The following is a 15,202-nucleotide window of genomic DNA, read 5'->3' on the forward strand; positions in this document are numbered from 1 at the left end:
AAGCTCTTTCCACACTCCAAGCATTTATGTGACTTCTCCCCAGTATGAATCTTTTTATGTACAGTCAAGCCACCTTTCTGGGAGAAGCACTTTCCACACTCCAAGCATTTATATGGCTTCTTCCCAGTATGAAACCTTTGGTGTGTAGTTAGCTGGTCATTCCGAGAGAAGCACTTTCCACACTCCAAGCATTTATATGGCTTCTTCCCAGTATGAATCTTATCATGTCTTCTTAGGGCATTATTCCGAGAGAAGCACTTTCCACACTCCAAGCATTTGTATGGCTTCTTCCCAGTATGAATCTTTTCATGTGTTCTTAGAGCGTAATTCTGAGAGAAGCACTTTCCACACTCCAAGCATTTGTATGGCTTCTCCCCAGTATGAATCGTTTGATGTTGCTTTAGGCTGCCACTGAAAGAGAAGCACTTTCCACACTCTAAGCATTTGAATGACTTCTCCCCAGTATGAATATTTTGATGTGCAGTCAAGCTGCTATTATGGGAGTAGCACTTTCCACACTCCAAGCATTTATATAACTTCTCCCCAGTATGAATCTTTTGATGTGCTCTTAGGTTGCCATTCTGAGAGAAGCACTTTCCACACTCCAAGCATTTGTATGGCTTCTTCCCAGTATGAATCTTCTTATGTGTAGTTAGGCTGCCAATGAGAGAGAAGCACTTTCCACACTCCAAGCATTTATATGGCTTCTCCCCAGTATGAATCGTTTGATGTTGCTTTAGGCTGCCATTGGAAGAGAAGCACTTTCCACACTCTAAGCATTTGAATGACTTCTCTCCAGTATGAATATTTTGATGTGCAGTCAAGCTGCTATTATGGGAGAAGCACTTTCCACACTCCAAGCATTTATAAGGCTTCTCCCCAGTATGAATCTTTTGATGTGTTTTTAAGGTGCTATTTTGAGAGAAGCATTTCCCACACTCCAAGCATTTATATGGCTTCTCCCCTGTGTGAAATCTTTGATGGACAGTTAGTGACCAACCCCAGTGGAAGCACTTTCCACATTCCACACATTTATGCCTTTTCAAGAATGCTGGAACTTTGTGAGATGTTTTAGTACTGAATTGGCAGCTGGACCCCTTCTGGTTCATGGTACCATTAGACCTTTTCTTTCTCTTCCGTGTTTCATCTTGGGATGAGACCTCAGGCTTCTTTCTACTCTGAAAGACCATCAATTCTTTCCTTTGCTTCTGTTTCCATTCCCTGTTCTTTCTGCAATGTCTCTTGGGTATCGCTTGACCGCCAGTTTGTGCTTCCGCTTGTATGTTGTTGTCTTTTACCACAACTCTCCCTCCTGATTCCTTCTCAAACACATCTGCAACTGCAAAAGAGAGACCAAAATCATATATGAATGAAAAAGTTACAAAATACCAGTTAGCAGGTAAGGTCAGTAGTCAATGGTGCTTTCTATAACCACAGCCAAGGGCTTGGAAAAACCTCAGCAATATCTAAAGACACATCAGGATGACCTGGAAAAGAAGAAAGGGGTGACCAAGGGAAGAAGGAGCTGATTTCTTTCTTTCCACTCTTAGAGAACTTTGCTCTTGAGCTCCCATTCAGGTTAATAAGGTTTCTAGCAGACCTTTAGGCAACACATAAAACAGAACAGGAAAAAGAATGCTTAAAAAATCTTGAATTTTGTTGAAACATTTTGATTAAATAAAAAAGAATAAATATATCCAACAATTAAATCGAGAGACTGGCGATGTGGACAAAATAGATAATCCTAGAAACCTGGAAAATGATCTAGACTTGCAGAAGAATTGGAGAGGTGGGGAGAATATAGGGGGTTTCAACACCCCAAAATAATAGAAGCGGTGCCTGTCCCATAAGAAACAAAGGCCTTCAGTGGTCTTTGCAAATCCACCACTCAATATTGTCTGCCTTCAAGCTCTGGCTGAGGCAGGCGACAGGGCCTTGAAAGGGCTGCTCCAGCCTTTGAAGTGCGACTCCCCTGGGCCGGGCCCAGCAGCAGTCGGAGCCAGGAACTGGTCTGTCTGGCCCCTTCCGGCTCTATGATTCTATGACTTGCGGGGCTCGGCCAGGACTGGCTGCCTGCTACTCTTCAACAGACCAAGCAAATGCTGTGACCTTGATTACTATGAATAATCCATGAACAGTTTAAAGGGAAAGTATCCAGCCACCTTTACTATAATTAATATACCGCCCAAATCCTTACTGCATTAGAAACATGCAATTCCTTCTCAGAGTCATCAACAAATAAATAACATGCTATAAGCAGTGAAGAAAGACTCAAATTGCAGTGCAGCTCCTGTTGAAAGTCTTCAATATCAAAGTGAATCAATTGAAAATGTATTTCTCAATCCTCCATTAAAGGAAACATCGAGAAAGAAATCCACTGCCACAGGAGGTGGTGGCAGCTACAAGCATTGCCAGCTTCAAGAGGGGTTTGGATATGGAGCAGAGGTCCATCAGTGGCTATTAGCCACAGCATATCATTGGAACTGTCTGGGGCAGTGATGCTCTGTATTCTTGGTGCTTGGGGGGGCAGAATGGGAGAGCTTCTAGCCCAACTTGTGAACCTCCTTTTTTTACCCACTGTGTGACACAGAGTGTTGGACTGGATGGGCCATTGGCCTGATACAATAGTGCTTCTCTTATGTTCTTATGAATGCAACAGGTGAGCCAGCTCTCGTCCTGTTTCCGAATTCTTCATCAGGCAAAGGATTAATCATAAATCCATACAATAGTAAAGGCTCGCTTGGCCCAATGGTCTCCGCAAAGGTTTCAAAGCACGCAAAATGCTCTCGGTGGCTCACGAGACGCACTGCAGCCTCTGTCTTTCTTCGATGTTTATAGCACGTTATTTATTTGTTGATGACTTTGAAAAGGAATTTGGGGGAGCTTCCCGCTCATGGTGGAAGACAGCATGGCCTGGCATGACGTGGTCCAGGGGGTCACAAAGAGTCGGACTCCACTGTGCGACTGAACAACAACCCACTCAAACGCCCTCCATGACTCTGGGCCTGAGGAAATGATGACTCAAGAGGCAGAGGTAGTCTTGGAAACACCAGACTGGGGAATTCCTGGAGGTTTGAGGTTACAGCCCAGGGAGGGGAGGGGGGCCCTACAAATGAAGCTCCTCCTCTCTCAACTCCTTTTCCAAGTGCTGTTGACTAAATCAGGGACTTTGGAGACGCACAACAGAAGCCCCTTCTCTGGCCTGGTCCAATCCGTGGGGCTTTTCCTCCCTCCTCCCCCCAGCCCCACTCAGTCCAAGGAAGAGAGCCGCTGGGCCTCCAAATAGAAAGTCCGAAGCAGGAAACAGGAGCTGTGGGGATGTCCTAGCAGGAACCCAGCTGGATAGGGTCCATCTCTCCCGGTCAGAGCCCGCTTCATTAACAGGTTTCTCTTTACAGAGTGAAAATATGCTATGCTTTCTTTTTCAGGAGCTGAAGATCCCAACTGTGCTCTTTCCTCTACAGGACATGAAATTGTGCCCTGGAATGAAAGACTGTCAAAGGAAGTTTCCCCTCCCTCCCTCCTCTTCTGCGATTATAACAAAGCAGAAAAGATCCTTACCCAGAGAGGCCGTGGTCTCCAACATTTCCTCCATAACAGCCCAGTAGAGTTTTCTTTGGCCTGGATCCAGAAGGGCCCATTCCTCTTCTGTGAAGAAGACGGCGACCCCCGCAAAGGACACGGGGGAGCTCTGGAAGAGGAAAACATGGCCCTCTCGATCATGTCTCTGACCACTCAAGAAAGAAGGAAGAACCCCACCAGCCAATCAATTGTCTCTTCCTCGTCTGAAGAAGTGGGCATGCACACGAAAGCTGACGGTCTGAATACAACTAGGTTGGTCTTAAAGGTGCAACTGACTCCTATTTTGTTCTACTACTTCAGACCAACACAGCTGCCTATTTGGATCTAGCCAATTATAGAATCCAATACATCAAACCAAAGGCACGGAAAATAGAACTAGTTTCTTTTTCAGACTCTGCCAGCTATTATATTCTGAATGTCTCCAAGAAATATAAACTCAGACAATTGCAAAGAACTGAGCTTCTCTTGGTCAAATCCAGTTAAATGTGTGTGTGTGTGGGGGGGGGGGGGATAATTGACTGCAAGGCTGACATTATACTATCTTGCAAGTTTAATCCCAGAAATAAAGACAAGTAATGTTTGAGAGAAGATTTCTGCTTTTAACACTGTTGTCTGCAGAGACATTTTGTGTTGCTCTAATGGTTACATCCAGATGTGTAAACATAAACTGCCTGTCTTAAAGGCAAAGCGTCTTCCGTTTGTCTTCTCTCTAACCAACCAAAGGCTGATTCGCCCCAGGCCATGTGATCCTCGGGGGGCTGCTGAGTGACAGATTCAAGGCAAAAAACTGCATAAATCCATTCCCGGTTTGGTCTTCCTCTTTTCTTGCTGCCTTCCACTCTCCCTACCATGATTGTCTTTTCTAGTGACTCTAGAACCAGTTTGGTGTGGTGGTTAAGCGTGCGGACTCTTATCTGGGAGAACCGGGTTTGATTCCCCCCTCCTCCACTTGCAGCTGCTGGAATGGCCTTGGGTCAGCCACAGCTCTCTTATCTGGGAGAACCGGGTTTGATTCCCCCCTCCTCCACTTGCAGCTGCTGGAATGGCCTTGGGTCAGCCAGAGCTCTCTTATCTGGGAGAACCGGGTTTGATTCCCCACTCCTCCACTTGCAGCTGCTGGAATGGCCTTGGGTCAGCCAGAGCTCTCTTATCTGGGAGAACCGGGTTGGATTCCCCCCTCCTCCACTTGCAGCTGCTGGAATGGCCTTGGGTCAGCCACAGCTCTCTTATCTGGGAGAACCGGGTTTGATTCCCCACTCCTCCACTTGCACCTGCTGGATTGGCCTTGGGTCAGCCACAGCTCTCTTATCTGGGAGAACCGGGTTGGATTCCCCCCTCCTCCACTTGCAGCTGCTGGAATGGCCTTGGGTCAGCCACAGCTCTCTTATCTGGGAGAACCGGGTTGGATTCCCCCCTCCTCCACTTGCACCTGCTGGATTGGCCTTGGGTCAGCCACAGCTCTCTTATCTGGGAGAACCGGGTTTGATTCCCCACTCCTCCACTTGCAGCTGCTGGCATGGCCTTGGGTCAGCCACAGCTCTCTTATCTGGGAGAACCGGGTTTGATTCCCCCCTCCTCCACTTGCAGCTGCTGGCATGGCCTTGGGTCAGCCAGAGCTCTCTTATCTGGGAGAACCGGGTTTGATTCCCCACTCCTCCGCTTGCACCTACTGGCATGGCCTTGGGTCAGCCACAGCTCTCTTATCTGGGAGAACCGGGTTTGATTCCCCACTCCTCCACTTGCAGCTGCTGGCATGGCCTTGGGTCAGCCAGAGCTCTCTTATCTGGGAGAACCGGGTTTGATTCCCCACTCCTCCGCTTGCACCTACTGGAATGGCCTTGGGTCAGCCACAGCTCTCTTATCTGGGAGAACCGGGTTTGATTCCCCCCTCCTCCACTTGCAGCTGCTGGAATGGCCTTGGGTCAGCCACAGCTCTCTTATCTGGGAGAACCGGGTTTGATTCCCCCCTCCTCCACTTGCAGCTGCTGGAATGGCCTTGGGTCAGCCAGATCTCTCATAGGAGTTGTCCTTGAAAGGGCAGCTCTGTGAGAGCCCTCTCAGTCCCTCACCTCACAGGGTGTCTGCTGTGGGGGAAGGAAATATAAGAGATTGTAAGCCACTCTGAGTCTCTGATTCAGGGAGAAGGGTGGGTATAAATCTGCAATTCTTCTTCTTCTTCTCGTCTTCTCATAACGTGACCAGGATATCTTGGCCAGCAGCGACACAACCTCACCCTTAAAAGCCTTTCCCAGCTCCTGCAGGGGCTGCCTTTCCCAGCCTGACTTCTCCTTCTGGTTTCTTTGGTCCAGTCTCCCTTTGGGTGAGGAGGGAGCCAAGAAAGAGAGAATCTGGAACTATTTAAGTTTCTCCATCACCAGCCTGGAAGTTGGAGAATTTGCGAGCACTCCCTACTTCTGTCTCCTGGATGTTCGGGGCTACCCTTGCCCTGGGACCCCCCTGCTTCACCCTTCCAAAGGAGTCGTTTTAAGTCTTCACTGTTTCTGCCACCAATCGGGTGCCCTCTGCCTATCTCAAAGTTGGAATGCTCCTTCCACCAATGTTCACTCCAGCTCCATAGAACTCTAATACAGCAGTGCTGAATTCGTTTGTTATGAGCTCCAGATCTGGCATAAATCAGACCTTCTCAGGCCGGGCTATCTGCCTCATAAAGTGTAATGCCAGGTAGGAGAGAGATAACTTTATAAAGGACACAGACAAACACAATTAAAGATTTTAAAAGACTTTAAAATAAAACACGATTAAAACATTAGCACTCGTTGGTCTTAAAAGTGCTTTCTTTGTATTTCTCCCCTGGGATCCAGGGAACTGGGCAAAGGAAGCTCCGGCTGTTTCCTTCCTTCCCCAGGGGACCAGGAGGGGGAGGAGCCTCAGCCAATAGAAGGAAGAGAGGCTTGGCTCAAAAGCTCTGCTGTGCGATTGAGAGAGCCTGGCAAAGCAAGCTCTCCCCCCCCCTTCTTCCCCAAGGGAGGAGCGTCAGCCAATGGAGAAAACAGAGGCTTTGCTCTGTAGCTCCTGTGCGATTGAGCAAGCCTGGCAAAGCAAGCTGTGATGCAGAAGGAAGCAAGAGAGAGGGAGAAGGAAGCAGATGACAGCCAGTTGCTCAGGGGCCTGATTTGGCCCCCAGGTCGCATCTTTGACCCCACTGCTCTAACCCATCTTGCTTTAGGAGATGTTCTGCATGTAGACTGAAGAGAGGGGGAGAGAAGAAGCCTCCTTGTCGCCTGACATCTTGGCCTTCTGGTTCTCCATATTCTGACCTAAGAGTAGCCTCTTGTCTGGAGAACAGGATGCGAGTCAAAACAAAGGGGGGGGGAATACTGCCTGAAAAATTTCTAAGCTGATCTACGATAAAAATGTGAAAGAGAAGAGCCTCAGAATTGGCCACCAACCCATTTCAGCAACAAAGAATAAAAATATTGTGGCCCAGATTCATCCCACAACGGTAGCCACTTTCTCAAAAAAAAGAGATCAGGTTAGTCTGACAGGACTTGTTCTTGAGAAACCCATGCTGGCTCTTTGTCATCACAGCCTTCCTTTCTAAATGCTCCAGGACTGACTGACTTCTTTATTCAAATACTTATATCCCACTTTTCTCTGATAAGGCAAAATCATAAATCATACTAAAAAGCATAACAGGGGTGTCAAAATACGCTTCCCCCCCTGCTCCAGTGTAGCCTATAGAGACCAATATAGTCTATGGGCCCCATAGGCTATAATGGAGAATCGACCGGAGTATCTGGGGCTTCAGGGTTGCTGTTGCTTTTTTATGTAGAGGCACCAAACTTGCAGCATAGCTGCTGTTGCCTCTCCTCAAACACCTCCCCAAGTTTCAAAAAGATCAGACCAAGGAGTCCAATTCTATGAACCGCAGAAGGAGGTGACCTCATCCTCCATTGTTTCCAAAGGAAGGAAAATGCCTGGTGAGCATAAACCTATAAGCACCCTGTTGAACATCTGTGCACCAGCACCCCCCAGTGCAGCATAGAGGGAGCTGTGCCTGTGAGGCAGGCGGGGCTGAGAGAGCTCTGAAAGAACTGCTCTTGAGAGAACAGCCCCGAGAGAACTTGTGACTGACCCCAGGTCACCCAGATGGCTGCATGTGGAGGAGGAGGGGGGAATCAAACCCGGTTCTCCAGATTAGAGTCCACACACTTAACCACTGCACCGAACCAGACAATGAGCCCTGCTGGGTCAGACCGGGGGTCTATGTAAGAGTTAAGGATAAGAAGAACCCCAGGCTGGCTGTAGGGAACATATTCAAGGGGGTGAAAGCACAAGTAACCCACCCCCCACCCCACCCCACGGATCTTGGCCAGGAAGCCTCTCTCTCTCTCTCTGTCTGTCTCTCTCTGCCTGTCTCTCTCTGTCTCTCTCTCAGGGCTTCTTCCAGCCACCACTTCCTCCTCCACTCCTGTTCCTGCATGTTTCTCCCCCCTCCCGTTCTTGCCCAAGAGTTGGGGATGAAACCCTGAACTCACCTTTCCTGCAGACGAGCAAAGGCCAAGTTCTCCCTCCAGCCAGGGGAAGCACGAAAGGAGAGAGGCCCCGGGGAAGGGCATACTCCATATGTTTTTATTTCCATCTAGAGGGAAAACTGCCCCCGGGGCACCTAGGAAAGGCAGGGTAGATCTCTCTGGCGCTCGCAAGTCCTCCTGGGAAATGTAGTCTCCTGCAACAGCAACACCCAGACAGAATTTTAAAAAGTGAGGCACTTCAGAATGTGGAAAGAAAATTTCTTTGCTAATTTGTGGTTTTGTGGGGCAGCTTCCTGTGCATATGAATGAATCTTCCTTCTTGTTTTCTCACCCCCTTTCCATGATCTCTGTCCTCTTCAGCTCAACACAAAGCTTCCCTCCCAGCAGTGACCCAAAGAACCTCTGAAGCTGCCTTCTACTGAATCAGACCCCCCTGGGTCCCTCAAAGTCAGTCTGGTCTACTCAGACCGGCAGTGGCTCTCCAGGGTCTCCAGCTGAGATTTTTCACTCTTCACTCCTATTTGCCTGGACCCTTTTGAGTTGGAGATGCCGGGGATTGAACCTGGGACCTTCTGTTTACCAAGCAGATGCTCTGCCACTGAGCCACCATCCCTCCCCAAACATCTCATCCCTGAGGGGAAGCCTTGCACCACAAGGACAAAAAGGAAAAGGTGGGGAAATGAGTTCGAAACACCAAGAGGGTCAAAGGAAGATGCCACCCCATCCCTGCTCTGTCGTGTTCATAAAAAAAGGGGAAAGAGCCTCACTCAGAGAGGCGGCCGTCTCATACGTTTCCTCGATCACTTCCCAGAAGAGTTTTCTTTGGCCTGGATCCAGCAGGGCCCATTCCTCCTCCGTGAAGAACATGGCCGCCTCCTCAAGGGACACCGGGGAGCTCTGGAAGAGGGGAACACAGCCTGCGTGAACAACCATTCCTGTCCTTTCAAGAAGAAAAGCATCCCATCGCCCACTCCCTTGATTATATACTGAAAGTCTCCAAGAAATACAAATCCAGAAATCTGCATGAACTTGGGCTTCTCTTCGTCTAGACCAATTAAATTGGGGGGGGGGGAATTGACCCTGATTGTAAAAAGACTGTCTAGTATATTAATGGGATAATAATAGTTGGATGGGAAATCTTTTGAGATATGAATACCTTCCTTTTGACCAGGCTTAATACAATATAGTTATTAACAGACATTGTTACATTTTGACATATTACTGTTTTATTGCTTTTGCATGCTCAGATCAAAGGTTTGCTCAATTTCTTAATTTTACTACCATACCATACCATACCATACCATACCATACCATACCATACCATGCCATAGACCTTTATTGGCATTAATACAAGAATACAGTATACTTTAAAACCAACAGCAACACTATAGAATATAATAAAACCTTAAAAAACCAGCAAAAGTTAAATGACATAAAATAGCAGTAAGCTATGCATGAGTAAAAGCCTCTCTGACTTGGATCGCAACCTGTAAAAAGCAAGCAACGTGAGTAGTGACAAAGTTGTGTTTCCCGTGGAGTAAAAAACGAACCTTGGCATTGTCAGTAAGGTCTTGATGGTCAGAAAGCAGTGCATCTAGGTATCTTGCACGTGAACTGCTATAAAAAGGGCAGTCCAAAAGAACATGAGGGACCGTTTCGATGACTCCTTGACTACAAGGGCATCGTCTAAGATTGCGGGGGATTCTGTGGTATCTTCCGAAAAGGATGGCCGATGGTAATGCATTAAATCTAGCCAGCATGAATGCTCTTCTTTGGTGAGGATCAGTTAAAAGGAGGAAATAGGGAGCTAAAAGCCCAGGAATCTGGGATAAACCCAGATAGCTTGGGGAGCAAGTTTTCCGAGCTGCCTCAGTTAGACGTTGCAACTGGATATCTACGTTTGATGGATTGAAATACCGCAGAAGCAGAGAATAGATAAAATGCATCCAAGGAATTTCCTATGGATGTGATTTTCTTTTGGATCAAGGTAAACCATTTGGATGCATGATGGTCCATCAGCATCAAAAAGGTGAAAGAATTCTGAACAGAATTAAATAAAAGATGCAGACAAAACTTAAAGGTCAAAAGCCAGGCGCAAGTTTCCAGCAGCAACAGTCCAGTTTCCATCCAGATTGCAGCATAAGGAACACAGTTGGGTAGTCCCAGAATTTTCCTCAAAAAGAAGGATTGCAGGCCTTCAGTGGTGTGATCGAAGGCACTGATCCATATGGGGGCACCATATAAAAGTTGGGGGCTAGATTTTGCATTAAAAGCTCTTAGGGCCAAAGGGACATATCGGTTCCCTTTCAAATAAAAGAAACGGGCAATAGCCAAGGCACTAGTTCTTGCCACTGTTAGAGCGCACCTGCGATGGGTTGCCCAGCTCCCATTGTAGGAAAAATTAATCCCCAGATATTTGGTAGTTTTGACCTGTTCAATAGGGTTTCCCTGGACTGACCATAATAATTGCTTCCAAGATTTAGAGAAAACTAAAATCTTTGTTTTCCCATAATACAGGGTTAACTCGTTGTTATTGAGATAGGTCATAGGCACCTCAATCCAATTTGGGAACATGACAATAAGACGGCGTCATCCGCATATAAAAGGATGGGAACGTGACGGTGAGCAATTTTGGGGGCATGCCCATCGATTGCATATAAAACAGGGGCTAGATCATTTAAAAAAAGATTTAAAAGGCTGGGGCAAGGATACAGCCCTGTTTCACACCCTTACAAATTGGAATTTCCGAAGTTAGATTTCCCTGGAGGTTGTACTTAACTTGACAGCTGGTGCGTGTAAACAGTTTTTTAATCAAGGCAAGCAATCCGATCAAAGGTTTGCTCAATTCGTTAATTTTACTATTCTGTCATTGAATCTTCAATCTGTACCATTTTGCATTCTAAACCACTCACTACCTGATAATTTTACTATTCTGTCATTGAATCTTAAATCTGTACCATTTCACATTCTGAGCCACTCACTACCAGCTACGTGTGGCTTTGCTCACTGAACCGGACTCCTCATCGGAGGAAGTGTGCATCTACACGAAAGCTGACGTTCTGAATAACACTAAGTTGGTCTTCTATTTTAAAAAGTTTTGTTTCAGAAAGAGTAAGGGTAGGGGATAGGGAGAACAGAGAGCAGAATACATTTTAACCTTATTCTGCATAAAGATACCTTCAAAAAATACAAGCTTACATCTTCAATACTTTATTTACATAAACTGTCCCATATTATTATACTAAACATAATCAACATTTAAAATTGTATACTATAAATCTTTTGGTTAAGTTATCTATTAGTTTGACAATTCCAGTAAAGGCAATTTTGTAATATAAAGTACAGGGGGGAAATGGAGAAAAGTTCACACCAGAGAATCTTCAGAGTCCTGAGTGTCTAGCCAGGCATAAAATTTCATCCAGTATTTTCTTGCTTCTTCCTTAGATCTCCCAGCCAACAGCTGGGATAAAGTCCAGCTCTGCAAAACTAAGTTGGTCTTAAAGGTGCCACTTCACTCCTATTTTGTTCTACTACTTCAGACCAACACGGCTGACTACTTGGATCTAGTATATTAATCTGCATGTTTGACCCCAGAAATACATCAACATTGTGTTTCCAGAGGTTTCTGCTTTAACTGTTGTTGTTTTTTTGCAGAGACTTTCTGTGCTGCTCTAAAAGTGACCTCTAGCTCTGTGAACATAAACTGGCCTAATTAAACTCCTCCTATACTGTGTTCCATTTCCCCCCCTTGCAACCCCGAGGCCCGCTCCTTCCAGGCTGCCTGATCCTCAGGGCATCTCCGCAGGGAAGTGCAGAAAGAGAAGCGGCCCCGGATCAGCCCGGCCGCCCCTCCAAGGCTGCAGAAGGAGCTGAGCCTCTCCTCCCCCCGGCCCTCCCTCTTGCACGCCCCTCCTCGCCCCAGATCCCATCACCTGCCCTCCTGCAGCTGCTGCAAAGGTGCCGGAGCCGGATCCTGCCCCCAGCAGGCGGGGGAGGGGGAGGAGAAATTGCCCCCATTTCCTTCTCCCCCTCCCACCCCTGGAAAAGGCGGGGCTGACTTGACTGGGGCTTGCAAGGCCTTCTGGGAAATGCAGTTCTCTCCCCCCAGCTGGAAGGAGGAGGAGCGGCTGGCAAGAGAGTCGGGGGGGGGGGGGAGATGGTTGCCAACTCTCTCCCGGGGGAGCTCCTGCAGCCCCTTGGCCCTGGCTGGCCTTCTGCCTTTCATCTCCTCCTCCTCTCCCTCACCTGGGCTTGGCGCTGCAGCAAGCTCACCTGTATGGGAGTGACCATCTGGGAGGGATAAGTTAGATGCCCCTCCCGGAATATGCCAGGCAAGATGTTTCTTGCTCTTGCTAACCCTGCTGAAAGATCGCATTTGTCGTGTCTGAACAGCATTTTCCCATTAGCAGGAAACGTGGGACACTTCTGGGCTTCCAAGGCATGGAATCCGAGAGTTGGAAGGGACCTCCGAGGTCATCTAGTCCAGCCCCCGCACAACGCAGGAAACTCACAAACACTCCCCCCCCCTGCCTGAGTTCAAAGGATCCTCATTGCTGTCAGGTGGCCATCCAGCCTCTGTTGAAACACCTCCAAGGAAGGAGAGCCCACCACCTCCCAAGGAGGAAGCGTCTTCCACTGAGGAACTGAGGAAGAAGAGAAGGAGGAGGAGGAAGAAGAGGAGGAGGAAGGAGGAAGTTAGGAAGGGAATTGAAAACAAATCAGCCAGTATCATCATGCCCCTGTATAAATCGATGGTGCGGTCTCATTTGGAGTACTGTGTGCAGTTCTGGTTGCCGCACCTCAAAAAGGATATTATAGCATTGGAGAAAGTCCAGAAAAGGGCAACTAGAATGATTAAAGGGCTGGAGCACTTTCCCTATGAAGAAAGGTTGAAACGCTTGGGACTCTTTAGCTTGGAGAAACGTCGACTACGGGGTGACATGATAGAGGTTTACAAGATAATGCATGGGATGGAGAAAGTAGAGAAAGAAGTCCTTTTCTCCTTTTCTCACAATACAAGAACTCATGGGCGTTCGATGAAATTGCTGAGCAGATAGGTTAAAACGGATAAAAGGAAGTTCTTCTTCACCCAAGGGGTGATTAAAATGTGGAATTCACTGCCACAGGAGGTGGTGGCTGCCACAAGCATAGCCACCTTCAAGAGGGGTTTAGATAAAAATATGGAGCAGAGGTCCATCAGTGGCTATTAGCCACAGTGTGTGTGTATATATATATATTTTTTTGCCACTGTGTGACACAGAGTGTTGGACTGGATGGGCCGTTGGCCTGATCCAACATGGCTTCTCTTATGTTCTTATGTTATGTTAAGAGGAAGAAGAGGAGGAGGAAGGAGAAAGAGGAGGAGAAGGAGGAAAAGGAGGAGGAAGAGGAAGAGGAAGGAGAGGAAGAAGAGGAAGTCGAAGAGGAGGAAGTAAAAGAGAAGGAGGAGGAGAGGAAGAAGAGGAGGAGGAGAAGAAGAGGAAGAGAAGAGGAGGGGGAGGAAGAGAGGAGGAGGAAGAGGAGAGGAAGAAGAGGAGGAAGTAGAAGTGGAGGAGAAGGGTCTCTCCCGCTCTTCCGGGCAGGTGGTTGAGGAGGGGGGACACGGGGGGGGGCAGAGTGAGGCACCTCCCCATGATAAGGGGGGAGATGGAAGCGCCCACCTCCTTCTACTCTTCCTCTTCCTCAACACCCCCCCCCCCCACTGGCTGGAGCTGCGAAAATGAAGCAGCCCCTTTCCCAGGGCTGTAGCTATGGGGGGGCCTGTGGAGGCCCCGCCCCCTGACTTCCTGTGGGGTGCCCGTGACTCCCCCCTCCTTCTCCCCATGTTTAAATGGCGTGGGAGGGGCACCTTGGAGCAGCCGCTGCTCCCCCCAGACCTTGCAATGGCTGCCACTGGGGGCCCCTCCCACCTCTGCTAGCCCCCAGGGGCTTGTGCTGGAGGGGGAGGGCAGAAGGGAAGGTCAGGCGCCCGGGGTCAGAGCCACGCTGGCCAGGGGAGGGGACCTGTTAAGTGCCCCCTGACTCTTTAATATGCCCCCCCTGGCTACGGGCCTGCCCCCTCCCTCCCCTCCCCTGCAGGTGTGATGAGCCCAGGCGAGATCTAGAGCTAGAATCCTAGAGGGGGAAGGGACGTCCAGGGTCATCTAGTCCAGCCCCCTGCACCAGGCAGGAAACTCGCAAACGCCTCCCCCTAAATTCACAGGATCCCCATTGCTGTCAAATGGCCATCTAGCCTCTGTTTAAAAACCTCCAAGGAAAGAGAGCCCACCACCTCCCAGGGAGGACCCCCCTCCGGACCACCAGAAGGGGATGGGGGGGTTAAGTTTGCAGATCCAGGCTGCAAAACCGCTGGGGATGTGCGGAGGGAGTCTGGGAAGGCCAGAGACACCCCCCCCCCCCCTCCACAGCAGCTGCCATTTTCTCCAGGGGAGCTAAGCGCTGCAGTCATTCCGGGCAGGAGATCTCCAGGCCGAACCTGGAGGCTGATGGCATCCCTAGCAGGGAGGAGACTGAGTCCTGCTCAGCAGCCTCGAACTCCTGAGCCCCCTGCCCAGAAGGAAGAGCCGGCAGAGGCGTCAGGGGCGATTCCAGCACTGGGCTGCTGCTTCTTCGCTGCCTTGGGACTGCGGCTGGAGAAGAGGTTGCCCTCCTGTGAGAATCTCCCTGCCTGGCCCAGGAGAAGCCCCCGGGCAGGGCTGGCAGAGAGGGCAGGAACAGCCGCTTCCTTGGAGGGCTGCTTTTCTCTGTGCGGGGAGCCTCCAGCCCTGAGCGAGCCATCCAGGCCCTGGTCTTCTGCACAGGGACCCTGCGGCCTCTTCCCCACCAGGCTGGCGGCCCCCTGCCAGCAAGGACTGCCCCACGGAGGGAGGGAGGGCCAGGAGCAGGGCGCCCACAGTCTTTGTGCTGCTCCCCCCTCTGGCCTCCTACCTCCTGCCCCCAAATGACTGCCAGGACCAGGGGGCTGAAATGAAATCAAAAGAGATTCCGGCTCAACATGAGGAAGGACTTCCTGACCCTGAGAGCGATTCCTCAGTGGAACAGGCTTTCTCCTTGGGAGGTGGTGGGCTCTCCTTCCTGGGAGGTTTTGAAACAGAGGCTGGATGGCCCTCTGACAGCAAGGAAGC

General features: G+C 49.2%; 1 protein-coding gene across 1 annotated transcript in view; it reads right to left on the reverse strand.

Annotated features, from left to right (window-relative positions):
• Positions 1–15,202, reverse strand: part of LOC132571024 (zinc finger protein 208-like) — a 39,191-nt gene that overhangs the window by 1,318 nt on the left and 22,671 nt on the right. The window contains exons 7-8 of the mRNA XM_060237655.1: positions 4,205–4,215; positions 136–975 (exon numbers count right to left, since the gene is read on the reverse strand). Of these exons, the coding sequence (XP_060093638.1) occupies positions 136–975; positions 4,205–4,215 (851 nt within the window). The remainder of the gene's footprint in view (positions 1–135; positions 976–4,204; positions 4,216–15,202) is intronic.

Source organism: Heteronotia binoei, chromosome 5 (assembly GCF_032191835.1).
Source record: "Heteronotia binoei isolate CCM8104 ecotype False Entrance Well chromosome 5, APGP_CSIRO_Hbin_v1, whole genome shotgun sequence".
In the NCBI taxonomy this organism is placed as follows: Eukaryota; Metazoa; Chordata; class Lepidosauria; order Squamata; family Gekkonidae; genus Heteronotia; species Heteronotia binoei.